The following is a 24,277-nucleotide window of genomic DNA, read 5'->3' as shown; positions in this document are numbered from 1 at the left end:
TAGTTAAATTTGGTATGAAGGTTCTACATGGTCTTTGGTGGTTATATACCAAATTTGAGTTCAGTATCTTCAGTGGTTGAATTCTTAGGAGATTTTAAAGAGAAGCTACTCACCTCGGCATCATGTACGAAAGCACAAATGTGCCAACTTTGCTAGGCTTTTTTAAAAGTTCTAGCAAACATTTGGTCATTTGCTTTAGTATAAATAGACAACTTTTTATGCTGAATCACACCATGGCAAAAATTATGGTTTTAGCCATACCTAAATATAGAGACAAGCCTCTAAAGTGGCTAAAAAATTTGTTGCACTATTCTGAGAGCCATGATTTGACCGACCACTGCTACTTTTCATATGAGCCAATCGTGCCAAAACTTCAGATGGCTATTCCTACCTATGATGTCTGTATATCAATCAAATTTAATTAGTACTGGATGCCCAGGTGAAAAGATAAGCATCTGAAAAGCTGGCCAAAATTTTCTACTTGCTAATTTCAGGGTATTTTGAGGGGGGGGGGGGGGGAGGGGCAATATCTCAACTGTGTCTTCTTCAACCCTTTTTTTCTTGCCACAGCTGGATAGAGCTTTCAAAGCTATATTGTTTAATTTCTGGATCTTGCATATTGACAATTTTCACAGTGTCAGTCTTTTGTGCGGTGTAATCTTTGATGTTGACACTGTACTATCTTAGTGCTGAGTACTAAGTGTTTGAATAATTAGTAATTATTGTTGTAGCTGAAGGTAAACACTAAAACAATATGTTTTAATAGCCTAATTTGTATATTTTATATAAAAACAACACTGAATATTGTCTGAAGTCATCACCATTCTATCACGGCAAAAGGGAACTACAGTCAGTTAAGGAAATGTCACCAATTGACAAGGACATTCTTCAGTGTAGGTCTGGGCTTAGTTTTACTGAAGATGCCCAAATTTGTTCAAACCAGAATGTCTGCAACACGTGTGGTAAAGAAAGACATATAACCAAGAAGGCCTGAACACCAGTACACACAGCAATGTCTGATAGGCTGAAGTTATTGACTAATGAAGTTTTTAAACCTGGTCAGAAAATGTGTACCAAATGTAGAAACGAAATGCCCAAAAAGAAACATCGTATCAGGCTAAGCAAGAATCACAATCTACTGAAGACATGGGTAGTGTTGATGCTTGCTTTACTGCTAACACTTCATTATCATCACCTGGAGAATCACTACTAAAGCTTCAACAGATCAGCGAAAGGGATTCAATGGGATACATAAAGTGCAAAGTTCTGAAAGCCCAAGGTAATATTACTAAGGTAATTGCCACAGCTGCTGGTGTGAGCCAAGTAGTTATTGCTCAGATACAAATGGAAGAGTGCCATAAATGTAAATCAATGGACATCTTAATTGAATAACTTAAAATTAAACTTCAGACTTCAAGCAATAGCAGTACAGTTCAAATTTTGGCCCTAGCCCCAAACAGCTACACTACTGAAAAAATGGGTAAATAGTTTGGTGTTTCAACTAAGATGGTGAAGAAGGCTAGGAAACTAAAAACGGAAGATGGGATTTTGGCAACAACTGCAAACTGAAAAGGGGAAAAAAGCTCATTGATGAAATGAAACAAAACGTCCTCCCTTTGTTTGAAGATGACGAGTTTTATCGTTAATCCCCAGGCAAAAAGGATTCTGTTGCAGTAAGAATATATGGGGAAAGATTCACAAGGAGAAATGCCTGCTCCTTTTTAACCTTAAAAAACTTTCACTGGTCATTATAAGAAATACGGAAATGAACTAAGCCTCCCAAAATTTTGCGAGCTCATGCCGAAACGGTGTAGTACAGCTGGTGCTTCTGTATCACATTCAGTATGTGTACGTGCAATTTTCATCAAAATGTCAGATTAATGTTGGCTTCAGCAACATTCATTTAAGATGACTACAAGGATTTGATGAAAAAAAACTGAGTGCAGTTTGGAATCAAAAAACAGTATGCTCCAACATGGTGAGGAATGTCCAGGAAAAATGCTACTAGAGGCTTTTCTTGAAGACTCTTCTACAGACTGTGATCCTGAAGAAACACTGGAATACAATCAATGGGTCCATGCTGGCAGACACACATTGGAGTCTTGCCAGAGAACTGTTGAAGATTTGATGGAGGCACTGATTTTGAAAATGATCGCTTTAAGAAGACACCACTTTGTGTCAAAACACCAAAGTTTATATCTTAAGCAGCTAAAAAGGAATCTTGCAAAAAATGAATTAAATATATTTATAGATTTTGCTGAGAATATTAATTTGTTGTTCAGGATACTGTGCAAGGATTCCATTGTGAGAATAGTCTGGCCACATTTCATCCATCTGATGTCTATTTTGATGGCAAAGAATGTCAGCATATGAGCATTCGTATGGTCAGCAACTGTCCTGTCATAATACCATTGCTGTCTATGCCTTTCAAATAAAGTTGATAGCATATTTCAAGACAAAGACTCAAAACATTAAGAACATTTACTACTTTAGTGGTTATTCAGCTGCTCAAAATAAGAATTTCAAAAATTTCATCAATTTATACCTGTATGAAACGGATTTTAGCATCACTGCCAAATGGAATATTTTTGGAACAAGCCATTGGTAAATTGCCTTGTGATGGCATTGGGGGAACAGCAAAAGGACTTGCAGCCTGTGCTAGTCTGCAGAGGGCCTTAACTAACCAAATATTGGCTCCATATGATTTATTCAAATTCTGTGATGATAGTATTCCAGGTGTAAAGCTTTTTTATGTACCAAAAGAAGAAATTGAAAAAATCCTCCAAGATCAAGAAACAAGGTTTACCATGGGACATACAGAATCTGGAAGGAGAGAAAATCAATTAATTGTAATCAGCTCAGAGTAAGCACAGTTTCCAATGATGCTACAGCATTCACAGTTAACACCTTCAAAGCAGGTGAAGAAATTCCAGCAGTCTCAATTCCAAGTATTGTATGTATGGGTTGAAAATGTGAAGTTTCACATGAACAAAAAGATGTCCTCATCACCTTTATGCACCCACACAGTCATGCTAGTTCCTTCCACTGGCCGACTGCTAAAGATATCTGCTGGATTCCTGAGCAACATATCTTCGTAACTTTAGAAACCCCATCAACATCATCACTAGGAAGACAATACAGTTATCCACAATCTGTCATTGACAAAATTGTAGAAGTGCTTAATGAAAAATGGAACTGACTCTTTAGTATTTTTGTTCAGCAAATTTGCTTTGTTTTGTACTATACTTGTTTTTATGTCATGTGTTAAATTAATGTTTGAAACTGACTTATACAGTCAAATAAAAATAATTAATTGGGGGACTTAATGAGCAAAATATTTGACTTTTAAATCTTCTCCAAGTGCTAAAATAATAACTTTTGAAATGTGTTCTTACTCATCAGACTGAAAGATACAGAAATTAAACAATATTTCTTTGAAAGCTTAAAGCATGCTTTATCCAGCTGTAGTAAGAAAAAGAGGATTGAAGAAGAAACAGTTGAGATATTGCCCCCCAAAAATACTCTAAAATTTGCAAGTAGAAAATTTTGGCCACCTTTGCAGATGCATATCTTCTCGCCTGGGCATCCAAAGTTAATTAAATTTGGTCAATATATAAACATCATAGATATGAACAACCCTCCAAAGTTTTGGTGTGATTGGTTCATACGAAAAGTAGCAATGATCAGACAAAGCATGGCTCTCAGAATAGCGCAAAGAATTTTTTAGCCACTTTAGAGGCTTGTCTCTATATTTAGGTAAGGCTAAATTCCTAATTTCTGCCATGGTGTGATTCAGACTAAAAAGTTGTCTGCGTATATTAAAGCAACTGACCAAATTTTTGCTAGAACTTTTAAAAAAGCTTAGCAAAGTTGGCACATTTGCACTTTCATACATGATGCGGAGGTGAGTAGCCTCTCTTTAAAGTGCTCTAAGAATTCAGCCACTGAAGAAACTGAACTGAAATTTGGTATGTAGCCACCAAAGATCGTATAGAACCTCCACACCAAATTTCATTAGATTTAGGGATGGCAGAGTCAACACCATTCTCCTGTTGTTCCCACTGAACACAATGGACAAAATGCATCCCCCATCACACCAAATTGCCACTTAACTTGTTAACGGTCTACAAAAGGAGGTCACACTGGAAGATGATACCCGGTACCATAATGAGACTGTCATGGAGGATGACTGTTACAGGCTTATGTGGTGAGTTTCCAGTGCAGGCATCATCAGTGTGAATCCTGGATGGTCAGCGGGCTACTACGCACACCACCCTCACAATGGGATGGCTTTGTTACAGGCAAGCAGTGCCCACGACTGAGCAGAGGATGCTGTTTTAATCAGAACCAAACCACTTTCCATTTATAAGTCACTGCTACCTCTCCAAACCTGTCTTCAAGGCATGCAACAAAGAGTAATGATTTTGTGGCCAGAAAGGAGTCTTCATCACTCCTAGAGCATACTTAGTATTCTGGGGAGTATTTCTCCCCCTTGTTTCTTAGCCCTACATTCGTCCCAAAGTGTAGCCAGGTGGGGTCACATCTCTCTGCATTGTAGTAATCTTTTCCTTCAAAAGAGACTGCAGGGGCCATACAACCACCATCAGAAGAAAGTTTGCACTGCTTCATTTGTAAGTCATCCTCCTTGGTGCCACCCACTCTGAATGGGGGCTCTCTCCACATGTGCCACCCAGCCACAGCAACAGCTACCTGGTCTGGTAACCATTGCTCGGACTCCCCATGCCCCAGCCACTTTAGACACAAACTCCTTGGCATATGTGGGGATTTCCAGTGTGATCTCTGGATGGTCAGGAAGCTACCACCCCCACCACCCCCCACAATTGGATGGCTACCATATTAGTTTTTTATGTATCACTTTTGCCAGGAAAGAATACTAGAAAGATAGAAAGCCACAGAGGGTAGAATGTACACAAAGTTAAGTGTCCTTCCCTGCATGATCCATCCTTCTGTAAAATTTGGCAGAGGAATGGTAGGTAAAACCCAACAATGGTGACATTGTAATGAAGGGTGAAAAGCTGTATAAAGTGCCAGAAGAGAAAAAGATGAGTGCCTAAAATCATAAACCAAATTTAAGTATGGATGGCACCAACAAGACAATTTGATGGAAAGGCAGAGAGGAAAAAAGAATAGTAGGACAGATCTGTAGCAGAAGTAGTGCCACAAGTGACAGGGCCCCATGTTGGCCAGGAGCCCAATAGTGGGTTAGGCAGACAATCTGCAATGTAAAGTACAAAATAAGTTGTAGTTACTGTGTGTAACGATGTTCCTAGAGACACAACTGTAAACTGACAACCTGACGTCACACCTTAAGTGAAAACCACTCAGATAATTCAATAGAAATGACAAGAAAACGTCAAGTGAATTAAGCAGGATATTTCTATGCCATCTAGGAGGTAACTCAAAGACCAGAGTTGACAAATATATTCTGTGTTGTTACCAAGTCTAGGTTATACTAGTGACAAGAGGAACACATTTCCATAGCTCATTTGTTTCTTGAGTGGGCTCTGAAGTGAGTAGTACAGCTTGTGTCTCGAGGACGTGGCCACTAAGGGCCAGAATAGTGAAAGCATTAGCCAATGAGTTTTATTCCCAACTCTGTAATTAGGCCTACTGGCTAGAGCATAGTTTCCAACAGTACACAAATGCACTTGCTGCAAATTAGACACCATAAATCAATAACTGTCACTATCATTTCTGCTTTTCTCTTGAGCATACTGCAAACTGAAAAGCTGATTCACCAGATGTGGTTCACTTTTTCAGATCATCTCCAATGGTTATGCTGTAAACATTACAATACGTAACAAATATTTCGATCATTATAAACTTAAAAAAGATTTGTTTTGTGAATGCTGTGGCTGGCACTAAACCCAAAGCAAACACAAATAAAATGCGCAACACACACAGCATTGATTGCAAAATATGGGTATCTACAGGGAACAGCTGAGTGGATGGCAGATGGCGTCAGGTTGTCAATGGCTGCTGCATGCCAAGAGCCTCTGGGAAAGAAATTGTTTTGATGTTGATGGAGCCATGAGCTTATTTGTGACGTACTTCTTGAAAGGTTCGTTATTACTGATGGGTTAGAAAGTGTACCAAATTATGTTTGAAGTTGCATTGGGGTGATGTTTGTAGCAGATAAATGAACTTACAGTTTTGAAACTAAGAAAGGGTAGTTTGCAAGGGAACCACTTTACTCGACTGAAAAAGTCGTCTAAAAAATCCGTGTGAAAATAAAAGAAGCAAGTGTGTGCAGATTACATTCAATTCCAGCTTCTGCTAACATGACAGGAGAAGTAGTTTTCATCAGAATGCGGAAAAAGAAACACAAAAAATTCTGGCAGTAATGTTTAGAATATGTTGTCCTTAAGGAAAACTGTCATTCAGTCTATAAACACCAAAAGAACTAAAAGTATCAACTACTTGAATACTTTCAATGTTGTTGCTGGTGATGCTTTGTCAATACAAGTATAAAGTGTCTAATGAATGAACATTTCAATTTGCGGTACACTTACGATGGAAGAAACCAAAGTAACAATAAGAATTACCTTGCAGTATCATCACGATTAAAATTTATCTAAAAAAAATGAGTTGGTGTACTAGTTCATAACATTTATGTTTGTTTTGGTGGTGCATATGTTTCTGTGAGTGTATCTACAATTGCCATTTTTTATATGACCTACTAGCTTTTTTTCTTGTGTTTACATATTGGATTTTGTGCATCTGAATCTTTTGAGTGCTGCTTCAGTCTTATGAAACAGAGACTCAAATGGAAAAAGAACTAACATTTGTGCCACATTGTGTGATTGAGATTTAATAGAGAGATGAAGGCAGCAGTGGCAATTTGAAACATTTGTGTGTGCGACGTGCGTCATTGTAGAAATCACATCATAAAACTTTTTTTTTCCTTAATTTCAAGAAGGATCATTCTGACAGGAATGGACAGTCAGGAAGACCTAATGATTTTAATGAAGGTGTACCACATTGCAATCACTAGAGTGGATGCTGGCTGGCATCAGGTGACTGATCACCACTGCATGGCAAAGAAACTCTCAAGTATAAATTTTTCTGATCTCGATGGAGCCATGAGCTTATTTATAGAAATGCTTCTGGAAGGGTTTGTTATTACTGATCTTTTAAAAAGTGCACCAAATTATCTGTGAAGCTGCATCAGAGTGATACTTTTAGCAGGCAAATCAACTGTAACTGAAAAAATTATGAGCAAAATCAGCAAAACAACAACTCAAGCTGAAGACAACACTTCCCTCAGAAACCTCCATTTCCTACAATGCTGTCACATCATGTAGATGGCCAAACTACAAATTATGAATAGCGCTTAGTTTTATTGTTGCCTTAAATGAATGACTCAGACTTAGTCTGTACACTATCTACCTAGGTTTTGTGTCAAAGACCCCACATATCTATCAAGCACAACTTGAGCCACAGTTTCCCAGTTTCTCTCCAGAGTTAAACATTTCCATTTCCTCACTGAGATATGATACTACTGGTTCTTCCTTTAATTTGTTGAACATATAAATCATTCTACTTGTTTTTGTTGTCCTTTGTACAATTGTAACCATTGTTGCTTCAACTGCTTCATGGTCGCTGATATCAGTTTCATTGTGGATATCCTCAATGAGTTCAGTTCTATTTATCACCATTAGAACTAATACATTTCATGACTGGGCTTTCAAAATACCTGATCTAGGTAGTTTTCAGTGTCGCATCAAGGCACAGGTCACACAACCAATTTGGACAAAGGTGTGGCCTGTGTTACACAATCAGGACATTGATGACAATGCGGACTGAGGTCTATTAAGTTACCATTTGCAGTGCGAGAGGGAGGAAGTCTCTTAGGATGCTTAGCACAGGCAATTTTTGGAATGGAGAGGAGCAGTAGTTGGCTTCGTGGTAGCAAATAAAGGTGCAAAGACTAAAGAATTTGATTTCTGAACAATTTATTTGCCAATAATTCAGCCTTATTCACAAAGGTTTCTTACAGTGACTTTATGTCTTTGTAAAGTGGTGAGTACACCCTACCACTCTGTCCTTTCTAGCAAAACTCTGTTGACAACTTCCATCTTTCAGTATTAGAAATGAGAACTCTGCTTGCAACTCATTCCAACAAAACACAATAAAATGTTTTAATCAGAATGGGAGACAAGTTCCTCTTTATATTCTCACACAAAAAAATATCAGCTATTACTCATTGTGACTATACACACTGATTCAAAATAGGAGACAAGTGCAAGCTACTGCTTCTTCCTCTATTCTGACAAATAGAAAATTTCAACTATAACTCACCGCTACTACAAGAGACTCTACAGGGTCTGTTCTCTACTAAAATTAGAAAACTGAAGATAACAACTGGTGTTGGATATTTATTGGAAAATCAGTTGTGCTCCCTCAAATGTGTTCAGTCTTGCCATAGTTCACTGCAGCAGGATCAAAGGGTCACTCTATAGAGACTCCAAGACTCAGCTGCAGTACTGCTGCTTCTTACGAGGTGCATTCAAGTTCTAAGGCCTCCGGTTTTTTTTTCTTCAGACTGGAAAGAGATAGAAACATGTGCATTGTTTTAAAATGAGGCCGCATTCATTGTCAACACGTCCCAGAGATGGCAGCACCATACGGCAGATGGAATTTTACTGCCAGCGGCGAGAATGAGAACTGTTTTAAATACTTAAAATGGCGACGTTTTCCTTACTTGAACAGCGTGCAATCATTCGTTTTCTGAATTTGCGTGGTGTGAAACCAATTGAAATTCATCGACAGTTGAAGGAGACATGTGGTGATGGAGTTATGGATGTGTCGAAAGTGCGTTCGTGGGTGCGACAGTTTAATGAAGGCAGAACATCGTGTGACAACAAACCGAAACAACCTCGGGCTCGCACAAGCCGGTCTGACGACATGATCGAGAAAGTGGAGAGAATTGTTTTGGGGGATCGCCGAATGACTGTTGAACAGATCGCCTCCAGCGTTGGCATTTCTGTGGGTTCTGTGCACACAATCCTGCATGACGACCTGAAAATGCGAAAAGTGTCATCCAGGCGGGTGCCACGAATGCTGACGGACGACCACATGGCTGCCCGTGTGGCATGTTGTCAAGCAATGTTGACACGCAACGACAGCGTGAATGGGACTTTCTTTTCGTCGGTTGTGACAATGGATGAGACGTGGATGCCATTTTTCAATCCAGAAACAAAGCGCCAGTCAGCTCAATGGAAGCACACAGATTCACCGCCACCAAAAAAATTTCGGGTAACCGCCAGTGCTGAAAAAATGATGGTGTCCATGTTATGGGACAGCGAGGGCGTAATCCTTACCCATTGCGTTCCAAAGGGCACTACGGAACAGGTGCATCCTACGAAAATGTTTTGAAGAACAAATTCCTTCCTGCACTGCAACAAAAACGTCCGGGAAGGGCTGCGCGTGTGCTGTTTCACCAAGACAACACACCCACACATCGAGCTAACGTTACGCAACAGTTTCTTCGTGATAACAACTTTGAAGTGATTCCTCATGATCCCTACTCACCTGACGTGGCTCCTAGTGACTTTTGGCTTTTTCCAACAATGAAAGACACTCTCCGTGGCCGCACATTCACCAGGCGTCCTGCTATTGCCTCAGCGACTTTCGAGAGGTCAAAACAGACTCCTAAAGAAGCCTTCGCCGCTGCCATGGAATCATGGCGTCAGTGTTGTGAAAAATATGTACGTCTGCAGGGCGATTACGTCGAGAAGTAACGCCAGTTTCATCGATTTCGAGTGAGTAGTTAATTAGAAAAAAAATTGGAGGCCTTAGAACTTGAATGCACCTCGTATTTACTTCATGTGTCTAGGTTACCAATTATAATGCAAATTTTCAATAACCAGCCACAAGGATGGCTTTGTCATTTGCTATGATAAGGTCCACCATTTTGCAAGATTTGCCTATTTTTGGGCATATTATTAGATGTCGATGACCTTGTATTGCAGCAAACTCACAGGAATCACTCTCTTTATATCCCCATTTTCTCAGGTTGATACTGCACCACTTCACACCAGTTCTTAAGTAACCTCCATGTCTGAAATAGTAGATTACTTCCATTAGCCAGTTGTTCTTTAGACTTTATTAGTGTGTGATTAATACAGTTTTGCCATAAATTTTCTATTACATTTCAGGCAATTTTGCCATAAATTTTCAATTGTATTGCAGGCAGTTTGTCTAAAGGGCTGGTCATTTGCATAAAACTTTCTTGGACTTTAATCGGCTGTGGTTTCTTTGGTAGCCATATAATGGATGCCTATGACCATCAGCCTGTTTTCTCCTTTTGGACTCAGCTGCAACTTGCCTTCCGATTGCAAGTGGAGCTATGACAACAAAGGAGTAAATTTGTTGGATTGGCATTAGTTTTAGGCAGCCAGAAACTATGCACATCATCTCATCAATTGGCAAAATGACATGTGCGTAGTTGTGTGAGAGTGGTGCTGCAGAGCAACAGTGTGAGAACCAATGTTCTTAGAATTTGAGCTTTAGTTCCCCATACCGTGCTGGTGGATTTTAAGATGATGGTATTCCTTGCACATACCTTTTCCCTTCACATCTTGACACTGCTTCCCAAATTTCAGAGCCCTGTCAAGTCGGACACCCAAATATTTCGGTAAGTCATCATGGTTCAACTCCTGACCTTGCCACATCGCTTTCAATTGTCTATGAGCATCTTTATTTCTAATGTGAAAGGCACACATCTGAGTTTTGGAGGGATTTGGATTAAGGAAATTCTCTCTGTAGTAGATGGCTAAGTCTCCACTCCGCATCAGTTTCCCTTCCACTTTCTCACGTGATTTTCCTGGTGCAGCTATGGCAGTATAATCATCATGTATAGACTGTCTCATCTCAGTGTTTACAGGTGGGTCATTTGTGCAGATAGTTTATATAAAATTGGTGACAGGACACTACCTTGGGGTAGGCCATTCTTTTGCCTTCTCCAGCAGCTCTTCCTCTCCTGCAGCATCACATAAAGATGTCTATTTTGAAGGAGATATTCCACTAATTTGTCTTAGTCATGTTATAAAATTTAATTAGCAGTATTTACGGTTGATGTATCACAGGTAGCCAAGAGATCTATAAAGGTGACTCCAGTTATCTGCTTCTGTTTGAAGCCATCCAATGTGCATTGGGTGAAATTGAGTATTTTGGCATGCATAAATACTGCTTGTTATGATTTTGGTCTTTATTGTTCCAAAAATTCTGTCAACAACCATTCTTTCAAGCGCCAGAAGTGACACAGGTCTGAAGTGCTGTAGATTCTATCAACGGTTTTAACAGAGCCACTGCCTTGGTTATACTCCAGAGTTTCAGAATGTGCATGGTAGTGCTACAACTATTCGTTAACTGTACAATCCATTTTAGGGCTGCAGGCTCAAAATTCTTTATTTGTTCAATGTGAATATCATTCAAGCCAGCAGCTTTGTCTCCTCCATTTAGCCTGATTGAATACTGAATGGCATGGCAGAAGCATCCACTTCATTACCCATATCACATTGGATTTTCACTCTTTTTTTACTTTAAATGGTATTTTCCCATTTACTAGAGGGCAGTGAGCTATCCCATCAGGAGTTATTCCAAATAGATCAGGTGCCGGAGTTGTAGAGACTTTTTGCTAACTTCCACAATCACCTGCTGTTTTGCTTCATGTAAAGATTTGTTACCAGTTTGGACCAAATTTCACTTGGCACTTTGATACTGCTTCTAGAACCTCTTTGCCTGCTTGAATACTGTTTTCTGAGAAAGGATCGTCATGATTCACTGATTCATATTGCTCCAGAAGTTCTTTAGAGCCTCCCTCCAAGCCCATAACGTATTCAGTTCTACAGCCCCTCCGCATGTACTTCCTGGTCCTGGACTTTTTTTAAATAACAGAACAAAGTTGTCATAAGAACTGATATATGATTCCAATTGCATGATTTCTCCATTCAATTCTTCTGTAAAATCAAGCCATTCTGCTCCCTCTCTCTCGTCGAATTAAAATGTCCTTTAAATGGAACTACATTGAGTCTGATAGCCACAATGATTAACGAAAGTTGGTTTGTGTTGTTCTCTTAGTATCGGGTTTCCCATAATTTTTTATGTTTGGGCACTGATTCTGTCACTTACAAGTATATTTTCTAGGTCGTATCCTCTGTGTTCACTTCCAGCAGGCTGTTTTGCATCGTGTATTACTTTTAAATTCACTCCTCCTGTTCGCTCTTCTCATCTCTCACTATTTGTATCTGTTTCACAGTAACCTTTGGCCATGCTATGAGAGGAATTTTTTTGGCTCCTTGAAGACGAAGTCTAAGGATTTTAATACTCTCACCTGTAATGAGCATTTCTTTGGATCTTACACTGATATTTTCAGATCTCCTACAGCTGTAATTATCTGGAATGGATGGAGTCATCTAATGTAAAAAAAATAACCTTATGTGCTTGCCACACACATTCAGCTACTGGGGTAGCAGCCTCTGATGTGCAGTGCATATTTGATCCAATTCGGGACGGGGGAGGGGGGGGGGGGGGGGGGACCCTACAATTATCAGCCCAATGGCACAAGTCTAGGAAGTCACAACCTAACTTGTCACAGAAACTTCAAAGTCTCCAGTTCAAGCTTTCCACTCGACTAAGAACCAGATTGCCATGATCAGTTCTAAAGAAATGCTGCAAATAGTTATCTCCACCAAACCTCTGATCAAGTCTGGTCCTGCCAGTCACTGGAATGATTCAAGTATGATATCTGTGCCCTCACGACAGGTATTGTTTGTTCCAATATGCTCCAAAGTTTGCAGTTAGCTACACCCAATTCCTACATGTTGGAGGTGGCTGCCATTTATACACACTGAGTGCACCTGGTGTCTCTTTCCATCCCTTAATGACATTTCCCTACGGAGTACCATTATTTGGCATTTGTTTCAACTGCTGATGATTTACAGACCCCTGCTGTTTTGCATTCGCCTCCCCTTGAGATGGGACACCACAGGTTTTCCAACAGTGGAAGGAAGTCTCAGTTTCAGCGATAGACGGCACCCCAAATTTGTTTATTGGGGGATCACTATAACACCATTAGTTCTCCATGGTTCCTGTGTACCCTGTACAGAATGCCTAGCCCTACCACTGAAACGTCACCCCCAATTAAGCAGAAAAGCAGTGATAGATTTCATAGTCCTTGTAGACAAGAGAGGATTCACGGGAAGCAATAATAGCATTTGAGGTATTTTTGGCAACTCTGGCACATGATTCATGGTAACCCTCTCAAAACAACCATTTGCAACAGCTTCCAATTGCTTGAGAGTACTCATGATGATTTCCAGCTGCTTACCAACATCAACTAACAGTAGACAGCATTCTCTGGCTCACTTTAATTTTTTTGAATTTTCTTTCCTACTAAAAATGCTGTTCCAAGATGGTTGATTACCTGAGCAGTCTACAAAGCAGTTTAGTTTGGAGCCTGATAACACTCTCTGTTTCCCATTATTTTTGCAGTTTAGCAGTGGACATGTCCTCGATATCTCTACAACGTACAACACACTTACTGAAGTTGAATGTATTATGCTTTTCTACAGCAACAGTATACTAATCAAAATTCTTCCAGTTCAGAAAGGTGATAGTGTGCCAATATGTAGCAGTTTCAACCAAATACGCTTGAATGATGTTTGACTGACTTTACTGTTCCAGCAATACTTCTCAGTGTTTTGTTGATGTGGAAGGGGGATTCTTTCTGAAAGGCTCATCTTCTCTCTCTACCAAAGTAAAGACATTCTAACATTGTTGTGCCCTGTTACAATTACCAAGGTTCAATTTTCCTAATGAAATTCCAGGGGGATTATTATGTTAAACCTTCTTTGTTGTGTGAATGTTTGTGATCTCCAACAGTTCACCCATACTATTAACAGATTTGTTTTTTAGTTTGTTAGGTTCCACGAGATCTACAAAGTCCACCGAAGCATAGCTGCTTGCCTTGGTAAGCCTTACATAACTGTGCTGCAGAAGGTTCTCCAAATGTTAAGACTTGCAGAAGATGAATGTAAATAGTACCATAAATGCTCAGAGCCACATGTTCACTAGAAGATTGTAAGCATCCTGGAGGGCAGCAGCCAATGGAGTCACCTCGTTTGTACCCATCCGCAGATGCTAGAACACAATCACAGTGCTCAACTAAAGTATTACAAAACAGTGGCATGTTGATTAGGGTTTCAGCTTGATGTGGTAATGGATGAATGTGTGTATTAACTATATTTTGTTTCATATTTGATTGGAGTGGACTAACGTTTTTAATAGATAGACTTCACAAGCTAAAAGTAAGGTAAGTGAGCAAAGATCAACAAGATACCAAAGGATAAATCTACTAATTAAGAAACATACTAGCAAGAAAAAGGGGGAGGGGGTGAGAGGTACCACAGTTGTGAGGAGTTGTTAAATGGCCTCATACTATAAACCAATCTTCGAGTGGAACAATACCAAATCAAAACCTTGCAAATAATGGGGAAAACCAAGGTGATAAAAACAATATTGGCACAAGCCTAAATATGCCAGGAGTCTCAAGCCACGCAGTAAAACCTGTGACCCACAACACGAGCTTCGATATGTTATGGGCTACTGTTGCGTGCTACAAGTTTTACTGTGTGGCTTGAGACTCCTAGCACGTTTACACTTATACCACCAATACATTGCCTGTTTTATCGCCATGGTTATCTCCATCATTTGCAAGGTTTTGATTTAGTACTGTTCTACTTTGTGACTGGTTTATAGCATGAGGCCATTTAACAACTAATTTTTTCAATCAACTGTTGCCTCCCCCCTTTTTTTGTATCTGTATGTTCCTTAGTTCATGGGCTTACTGGGTGCCTTGTTGGTCTTTGCTCACTTACCTCACTTTTAGTTTGTTCCACCCCTACACTATCAAAGTTGCTATATATAAGTTCCTATTTGTGTGGGATCGTCATCTTATAGAATGGTTGATAGCATGATACCTTATATTCCCAGGGTAGTAGTATTACATTGTCAGCTGAGATTTCAGAGGCCTCCCCTTAGTTAATATGGATTTGAGGTCTTTGTTTGTTCCGCCCTAGTATTTGCCTGCCTTTTAACTGATGTAAGGGACACAAAGTCATATCTTTTTATTTTTGATTTTGTATATAACACATGTTCTAGAGCTATTTTATGACTATTTCTCACATGTTTTTTTGCATACTGTGATTCATTTAATAAGATGTCAGCCATTGGGTTTTGCATTTAGTTGCATTTTTTGATGTTGTGGCAACTAATTTTGATATATCATCAATTGTGATAATACTTAGGGGATGGATACACACACTATCATGTATTTCATAAGTTACATCACAATGTTTAACTTTGAATGAGGGTGGGTCTTCATAAGAACTAGGGTGTTTCTCATCTATAAGAATTATGTGCTTCTGATTGTACATTGTCTATTTATTGTCTTTTGTAATGCTTGGCATGTTCTATTATAATTCTGTGATGTTAAAATAGTTTCAACACTAACCAGCATGTGTACATTACTTTTTTACGCTGTATGCGCACAGGTACTTGTCTTAAAGTTGCTAATTGCATTTTGTAGATTTTAAGCACTTTTATTATTACACTGCTTTTCTGTAAGGTCCACTGTGGTATACCTTGATATACATACTCGTTCTAATTTGTTGGGGCCTGAATGTCATGTACTGAAATTATGAAACTGCCTGTCAAAACAAAATAAAATAACTTCACAAAATGTACAGCTGTCTGGCAATTTTCCTGGTAAAAGGATACAATGCAGGTTAATGCTGGGAAATGTAACTTTTGTGATTGCTTCAAAAGTCCCCATGGATAAATGGGAAATAGCCTAATTATGAAAAATTTTTATGGTTTGTTGTGTTGTGCATCACAGAAAGAAGGTACTATGAATTTGTGGTGAGTTTAATGTAACCTCTTGAAGGAATCTGACACGAAAAATGATCTGGAAGTTCTGTTAGCCACTTATAATTTAGTACCATAATTAATTTCCCAACCTGAGTTACTCAAGACAGTAGTACCCTAATATATAATGTATTCAAACAAAATGTGGAAGTTACAGAAATACATTTCTATCTTGTGAAACACAGACTCTCATATCATGAAGCACAGTTAGTAACATTACATAACTCTGACCCCTGTACAGTAAAAAAACCTAAAGAAATCCATGAGGCTGATTAATGACAAAACAACTGAAAATTTTAAAGGAAGCTTCATTTACACTGGCTGGGTGAAGTGTACACTGAACCTAATGTTAGCTCTTAATACAACCTATTTCTTAACGAGTTTCTATCCAGTTTTAAGAGCTGTTTTCCTAAAACAATAAATAATGCAACACTGGGAGGCCATTAAAGAAATCTTAGATTACCATAGCTATCAGTTTATCCTCACAAAAAAAATTAAATAGCCAAAACAAGTAACGACAGAGAAATACTTTCACATTATAAACAGTACTGCAACATAATAAGAAAAAAAAAGGTTGTGGGTTTTACAGTCACCTATTGATGTACTGCCTGTTGGCTTTTGTCTTAGGATCTTTGCCCAACATTTGTTCATTGATTTTTCTGCTGTTTCACCAACACTAGTGACTGTCATTGTCAAAGGTTCACCCTCCACTGCCGGCAGTGGGCTGGAGTTGAGCCCCTCCAGAGATTATATGTACTTATCGCACCAACATCTGAGGTGCTTTCCATAGACATTGCTGTCGTGGTTCTCCTCTTGTTAACTGCAATGGTCATTCACAGCAGCACATAAATGCAAGTTCCATTTAACTTGAGGCTTCCTTCTTTCTTGCTAACACTACTAACAAGACAACAGTTTTAACAAGAAAGCAGAAAGCCTCAGGGTAAACAGATCCTGGATTCCCATGCTGCTGTGAACAACCATTGCAGGTAACAAGGAGTGAACCACAGCTCAAATGACCAGGAAAAGACTCTCAGATATGTTGGCACAACAGGTACACACAACCACCAGTTGCAGGTTCAGCTCCAGTCCTCCACCAGCAATGGATGATGGATCTTTGACAACATCAGTCACTTGTGCTGGTGAAATACCAGAAAAATTGTGAAACAAGTGTTGACCAGACACTCCAAGATAAAAGCTAACAAGCAATACATCATATTAAGGGAAGTTGTAAAAACACACATGTGTACCAGATTTGAAACTTCATCCTGAATTCTGATATTACAGACCTCTTGCTTACCATGAGCTATATCTGGGCTCGACAGAAGCGTCCGATCCCACGCGTCGGCTTTGACCCGTGACGTAAGGGTGTTGTGTGTGACGTCATGACGGCGCGGAGTTTGGTTTGAGTGTGGCTGTCTCCAGTTCAGTTTTATCTTATTTTATTTACTTTTCTGATCTGTTCGTTCTATCTCATGAAATTTTTTTTTTTTTAATTTAAAAACACTTATTACTTATTTTAATTATCTGTTTCCTCGAATTTCTGTTTTAGTTTATTATATTTATCTTTCTGATCTGTTCGTTCTATCCCGTGAGATTTTTTTTAAAAAAAAGACAAAAAACACTAATCAGCTACTGAAGCATCTTTATCTTCTATGGGTTGCAGGGGTTACGACCCCTGGGGAGGTGGGTGGGTACTCATGCATGGCTGTCTTCACTTACACGTTGTAGCTACGCAAGGCGTCTAAATTTGTTTATATTTAGTTTGCCCCCCACCCAAAACACCCCATTTCCCGCGCTTGTCCCGTTAGTGTCATTAGGCTTCTTGTGGAAAGGGTGTGTGTTTGTTTTTGTTTCCGCCATATTTGTGACGTCATGGGTCAAAGCAGACGGGTGGGATCGGACGCTTCCGTATTTCCCTATATCTGTTGCAAACAATGGGGTAGGTGAGATCCTGTTATTTTCCGTATGCCTCTTTGGTTCCTTCATTGCATGTGAATATCATTTCGTTTTCAGTTTTTGTTTCTTTGTACTTTCTAATAAAACATAATTGTATAGGGCAATATAGTTTGTCATGACAGTGGCTATAATTTTTCACTGGCCGATGGTAATAGAGAATGAAACAAATAAAATGCTGCTAGAACATTTAAAAGTCAGCTTCATAAGCAGATAAAGAGTATGTGTGAGGTACATACATATCATGCCAGGGTTTACTGACACATGACAATCTTTATATCTAGGAATTGTTTACCAGCAACTTATTCTTCTTCATTACTTATTATTTGTGTAGTACATGCTTGCCCTGTTTGTCTATACAATGAACACATCTACCACTTTTCCGTCTCATTAGTAAGGGCATATGCCCATTAAATGCACACAGTGCCATGAAAGTGCCTCTTACCCACAACATGATATGTCCAATTTTCATCTTTCAATAATACACCCTTATCACACTCCGATGAGATGGATTTATTCTACAGTAACTCATTTTTACATGTTGTAAAGACATTATTATTATTCAGCCTTTTTTTGTAGTAGGCCTACTAGCTAAATTGCTATTTCACTAACAATTATGTGCTTATTTAACGAATTGGAATGTCATTGAATTTTGTCAAACTCGTGTCAACAAATAAATATGCACACATAAATATAAACCTCAAACCAGAAGACACTCGGAAGACATTATTTCAGTAGATCTACGTGGCACTCATTTACTACTACACACGTGCACTGCATTTTACAGCAGTGTACACTACCATCTGGAAAACCACACATACGTGGCCAAGACGCACCGTATCTACAATAAAGGCAAAATAATTTGCTACCACGAAATGACCAACAGTCATCATTATGACAATAGCTTTCACCGTAGTTCGGGAAATGTAGACAAATCTAAACTCGCTCCGGTTTTCCAGACATATACATCCGTGAACCCGGATTACAAATCAATAAACATAATTTCTCTGACATTTTTGTTTCATTGTTAGCATACTTACATGTAATTTAGGTTTACTTCTTAGAAATGACGGAATGCAACGTTCGCCTTTACCACATGCCGGTGGCACAAACAACTGCGCTAATGACCACACTGAATATGAAATATATCCCAGGAAAACACCAGATAGTATAAGTGAAAACGATGGCCAACGCATATTAGCTCCTCTGGTACGGAAAAACTAGGATGTTACAGTTTTGGTATCGCTGTCATTCACTAGCGTCATTGAAAGTTTACAACACTCTGTCGCAGATGTATGCGTGCTACACTTGACAATTATCCTTGGTATCTAACAGGTGAGACAGTCAAAGATCCAATGCTCATGCGTCAACGAACAACCTTATTGGTACGGACTAATAACAATTTAACATTTGAAATGAAAAATACAGTGAATCCTGTAAAAAGTAAAACTTTTCAGTGAGTATTAAAAGAAAACTCACATGCGTCATTTCCTAAATTAATGCCTCTCTCTTCCATACAAACTACAATATTACAATTTTATGTTAACAAGGGAACCTCCCCATCGCACCCACCTCAGATTTAGTTATAAGTTGGCACAGTGGATAGGCCTTGAAAAACTGAACACAGATCAATTGAGAAAACAGGTAGAAGTTATGTGGAACTGTGAAAAAATAACCAAAAATACAAACTGAGTAGTTCATGGGAAGATATGCAACATCAAAGATATTGGAAACGCAGGAGCGCCGTGGTCTCGTGGTAACGTGAGCAGCTGCGGAACGAAAAGTCCTTGGTCAAATCTTCCATCGAGTGAAAAGTTTAATTTTTTATTTTCAGTTTATGTAACAAACTCTTATGTTTTCATCACTTCTTTGGGAGTGATTATCACATTCACAAGAAAACCTAAATCGGGCAAGGTAGAAGAATCTTTTTACCCATTCGCCAAGTGTACAAGTTAGGTGGGTCGACAACATATTCCTGTCATGTGACGCACATGCCGTCACCAGTGTCGTATAGAATATATCAGATGAGTTTTCCTGTGGAGGAATCGGTTGACCTATGACCTTACGATCAAATGTTTTCGGTTCCCATTGGAGAGGCACGTCCTTTCGTCTACTAATCGCACGGTTTTGCGATGCAACGCAAAACACAGACACTAAACTTATTACAGTGAACAGAGACGTCAATGAACGAATGGACAGATAATAACTATGCAAAAATAAAGAAAGTAAAATTTTCACTCGATGGGAAGTCTTGAACCAAGGACCTCTCCTTCTGCAGGTGCTCACGCTACGACGAGACCACGGCGCTCGTCAGCTAACTGTCTCAATGATATTGCCTATGTCGCCCATGGGCTACTCAGTTTGTATATTTTGCTTATTTTTTCACAGTTCCACACAACTTCTTCCTGTTTTCTCAATTGATCTGTGTTCAGTTTATCAAGGCCTATCCACTGTGCCAACTTATAACTAAATCTGAGGGGGGTGCGATGGGGAGGTTCCCTTGTAAGAAAGTACGATAATATTTTCATTCACGCCTTTAGCTGCGTTTAAGATCACATACTTTGAAAAAAGACACTTGATTCTATTTATAAAAATTGCCAGTTAGTGTTTCCATTGACGCATTCAGGAAAACTACAAAATATTAGGATATATGGTTTGTCTTCGTTCAGTATGATTAAAAATGGTTCAAATGTCTCTAAGCACTATGGTACTTAACATCTGAAGTATGATTAAATCAACATTCATTAATTTATCGAACTTCCATTACAACGAGCTCCATGAATCCCAAAATGAACGAGAACCTAAGGACACAGTCTAAGTTGTAATACTGTAATATATAATAATAGTAATAAAATAATACACTGTGACTCGGAGAACAAGATATAATTAAGGAGCAACAGAGGCAGGTAAAACACTGTCCGTTAACATTTATTGTTATGCATTCATTCATTATGCTTCAAAATTCTATAACCAAAATAACATAATTACCATAACATCTGACACTTTCTACCAAACGCTCAATTCTCAATGATACTGAGTACTTCCAGTTTATTTATTTCTTGAGTTTGAAGCTAGATGTTGCTACAACCACTATAGTTAATCAAATACAGTAGTCTTCCCAATTCTTTATGGAGTTGGGTAATCATAATAAAAAATAAAACTTTTTATATTTCAAGTGGCATTAAAATGATTTTTGAAATGTAATACCCTGAAACAATGTAATATCGTTGTGCTTGGCAGTCTACAGTGTACACTGTTGTGTAAAACTGAAGGATGAAAGTAACTTTCCCATGTCGTATCATTGCCAAGTAACATAGATGGAACATGGACCAGACATAGTATGCTGTAGTGCATACATTACATTACCTTACAATACAGAAAGTAATTGAAAGCGATGTGCAATGAGATTAACAGAAATGACACTTTTATTCAAAGACTATAATTACACTGAAATCGCTGTGATTCATAATGAACCCCTGTACTTACAAAAGGCAGGACGGTTCTTAATAAGGTGTGTGATCTCAAGACAGCAGTGCATGCTCTACAATGTGCTCCCACGCTGGCCACATGGTTAGTAAGCATTTTTGTGGTAGAATAGTCCATTTCTTCGCCAGCGTGATGGACAGTTGTTGGATGGTCGTTGGGACTTGTGGACATGTTGCAATACATCTCCCTAACACATCCCATACGTACTCGATGAGACTGAAGTCGGGAATATGTCCAGGCCAGTCGATCTGTCGAATATCCTCTCATTCCAGGCGCTCCTCCACCTGTGCAATTCGACCTGATCGCACATTTTTATCCACAAAAATGAAGTCAGGTCGAATGCATCTCTGAACAGGTGCACATGGTAAAGGAGTATAGTTCACAAAACGTTGACCAGTGTGTGTACCATGTCGAAATATTTGGAGGTCAGTACACCCATGCAACCTTATGCCTCCCCACACCATAACACCTGGACCACCAAAACGATGATATTTGAGAATGCAGTATATACCCTCATCTGAGGAGAGGTGGAAACACGTAATGCACCCAGTAACATTGTTGAACATAGTCGTTTTTGTGGTCCTGATGTTGTGCTTTGGGATTCTACACTAAACCTTAGGTCACCTGTCCCTAGTAGGATTACTTGGTAGATGATAGACATGCACGTTGCTGAAGTGGCCTCCAATAGAGACACTTGTACCAGGTCATTGAGCTATAGAGATTTATTAAATTATTATCTCTATTAGAAAGTACTGTAGAGTATATCAAACATTTTAATTCCATAGATAGTTGGTCAACGAGATTTATAACCGTGTGTTTCACTTCTTTCCAAGCCAAAATTGGATTTCCTAGAGCAATGGCTGCCAATATGGGGTTAATTAAAAACAAGATGGACCTGATTTTATTTTAACCAGAACATTAAATTATTTTTTAATATAACGACTCTTATTACTATTTTGTTGTACACTAATATTCATTAGATTATCACCATCATTATAAGTCATTTGGCTTCTGCATCTATGCTACATAAGCCATCTTAGTGTGTGGGGCCTATCACATTTCCCCTTCTCTGTTCCATTCACGAATGGTGCACAATAAGAACGAATAGCGATAAATGTTCTTACAAGCTGTAATTTCTCTGACGTGTTTGTTGTCGTCATTTCATGGGACATAATTGGGATGAAGTAATGTGTTGTCTGACTCTTCTTCAAGGACATATTCTCGGAATTTTAACTGTAACATTCTGAATGACACAGTAAGCCTCTCTTGCAGCGACTCTCACCAGAGTTTTGTGAGGTTCCTACATCCACCCATATCGATATATTTACTGTATTTCGTGACATTATTTGTAAGCTTGTTGCTTGGTGTTATCACAGAGTATGTTATATTAGGACAGCTTTTGCTGGTTTAACCATGTGCAGCATTTAACAGCAATCTTTGCCCAGTGACAAGGCTTTTTGAAAGTGTGACTGTCGCTTCAAGCATATGCTTGGTATAGCACTGTTGTAATAAACAGATAGATTTGATCATTGTTGGTCTGCCACGCTTCCTAAAATATTCAGTGGGGATATTCATGTCACAAATCCGTGACCTTAAAGTTCCAGTGAGAAGTGATTAATGTTGTCTTGCGGTGTACACGATGTTGCTGAAATTGAATGTAGTTAAACTGATCTGAAATAAATTACAACTTCAGTAATGAATCTTACAGTCTCAAACCCACCAGTAAGTTATCAGGTGAACTTTTCATTGTCTACTTCCTAAAAAGTACTAGCAAAGAAAGCATATAACAAGAAATTTGAAGTGAAAAGCAGTTTTCACGACGTCTGTTAATGTGACACACCTGCTGGTTATATTATACATGCAGAAAATTGACACACACATCACAGCATGCAAAAATCTTTGAATATAGAGCCCAATAACCAGCAGCAATGTATGATGAGTGAATTTGAAATTATCAGCAGCAAATCGATTTTCAGGCACTGTTGGGCAAAAAAGGTACAGACAGTGTACTATTATATTAGTTATAAATCATGTGTGCAACTTAGATATTTAAAGAACAATGACTGGTCAAAATGAGAACCATGGCATAATTAGTGAGGGGAACAACGTTGATCAGAATAGCTTTGACATGGGTGTTATTAATGGATTGAAATTGTTGTTGTTGTTGTGGTCTTCAGTCCAGAGACTGGTTTGATGCAGCTCTCCATGCTACTCAATCCTGTGCAAGCTTCTTCATCTCCCAGTACCTACTGCAACCTACATCCTTCTGAATATGTTTAGTGTATTCATCTCTTGGTCTCCCTCTACGATTTTTACCCTCCACACCCCCCCCCCCTCCAATACTAAATTGGTGGTCCCTTGATGCCTCAGAATATGCCCTACAAACTGATCCCTCCTTCTGGTCAAGTTGTGCCACAAATTTCTCTTCTCTCCAATTCTGTTCCATACCTCCTCATTAGTTATGTGATCTACCCATCTAATCTTCAGCATTCTTCTGTAGACCACATTTCGAAAGCTTCGTTTCTCTTCTTGTCTAAACTATTTGTTGTCCACATTTCACTTCCATACATGACTACACTCCATACAAATACTTTCAGAAACGACTTCAGGCAATTAAGTCTATACTCGATGTTAACAAATTTCTCTTCTTCAGAAACGCTTTCCTTGCCATTGCCAGTCTACATTTTATAACCTCTCTACTTCGACCATCATCAGTTATTTTGAATAGCAAAACTCATTTACTACTTTAAGGGTCTCATTTCCTAATCTAATTCCTGCATCATCACCCGATTTAATTCGACTACATTCCATTATCCTTGTTTTGCTTTTGTTGGTGTTCATCTTATATCCTCATTTCAAGACACTATCCACTCCGTTCAGCTGCTCT

General features: G+C 38.9%; 1 protein-coding gene across 1 annotated transcript in view; it reads right to left on the bottom strand.

Annotated features, from left to right (window-relative positions):
* The window catches only part of LOC126479545 (cleft lip and palate transmembrane protein 1-like protein), a 165,184-nt gene extending 145,970 nt beyond the window's left edge, over nt 1-19,214 (bottom strand). The window contains exon 1 of the mRNA XM_050103793.1: nt 18,945-19,214. Within this exon, the coding sequence (XP_049959750.1) occupies nt 18,945-19,100 (156 nt within the window). The 5' untranslated portion in view covers nt 19,101-19,214. The remainder of the gene's footprint in view (nt 1-18,944) is intronic.
* Between the last annotated feature and the right edge of the window lie 5,063 nt (nt 19,215-24,277).

The sequence above is a fragment of the Schistocerca serialis genome, chromosome 1 (assembly GCF_023864345.2).
Source record: "Schistocerca serialis cubense isolate TAMUIC-IGC-003099 chromosome 1, iqSchSeri2.2, whole genome shotgun sequence".
In the NCBI taxonomy this organism is placed as follows: domain Eukaryota; kingdom Metazoa; phylum Arthropoda; class Insecta; order Orthoptera; family Acrididae; genus Schistocerca; species Schistocerca serialis.
This window is presented reverse-complemented; position numbering and strand designations above follow the sequence as displayed.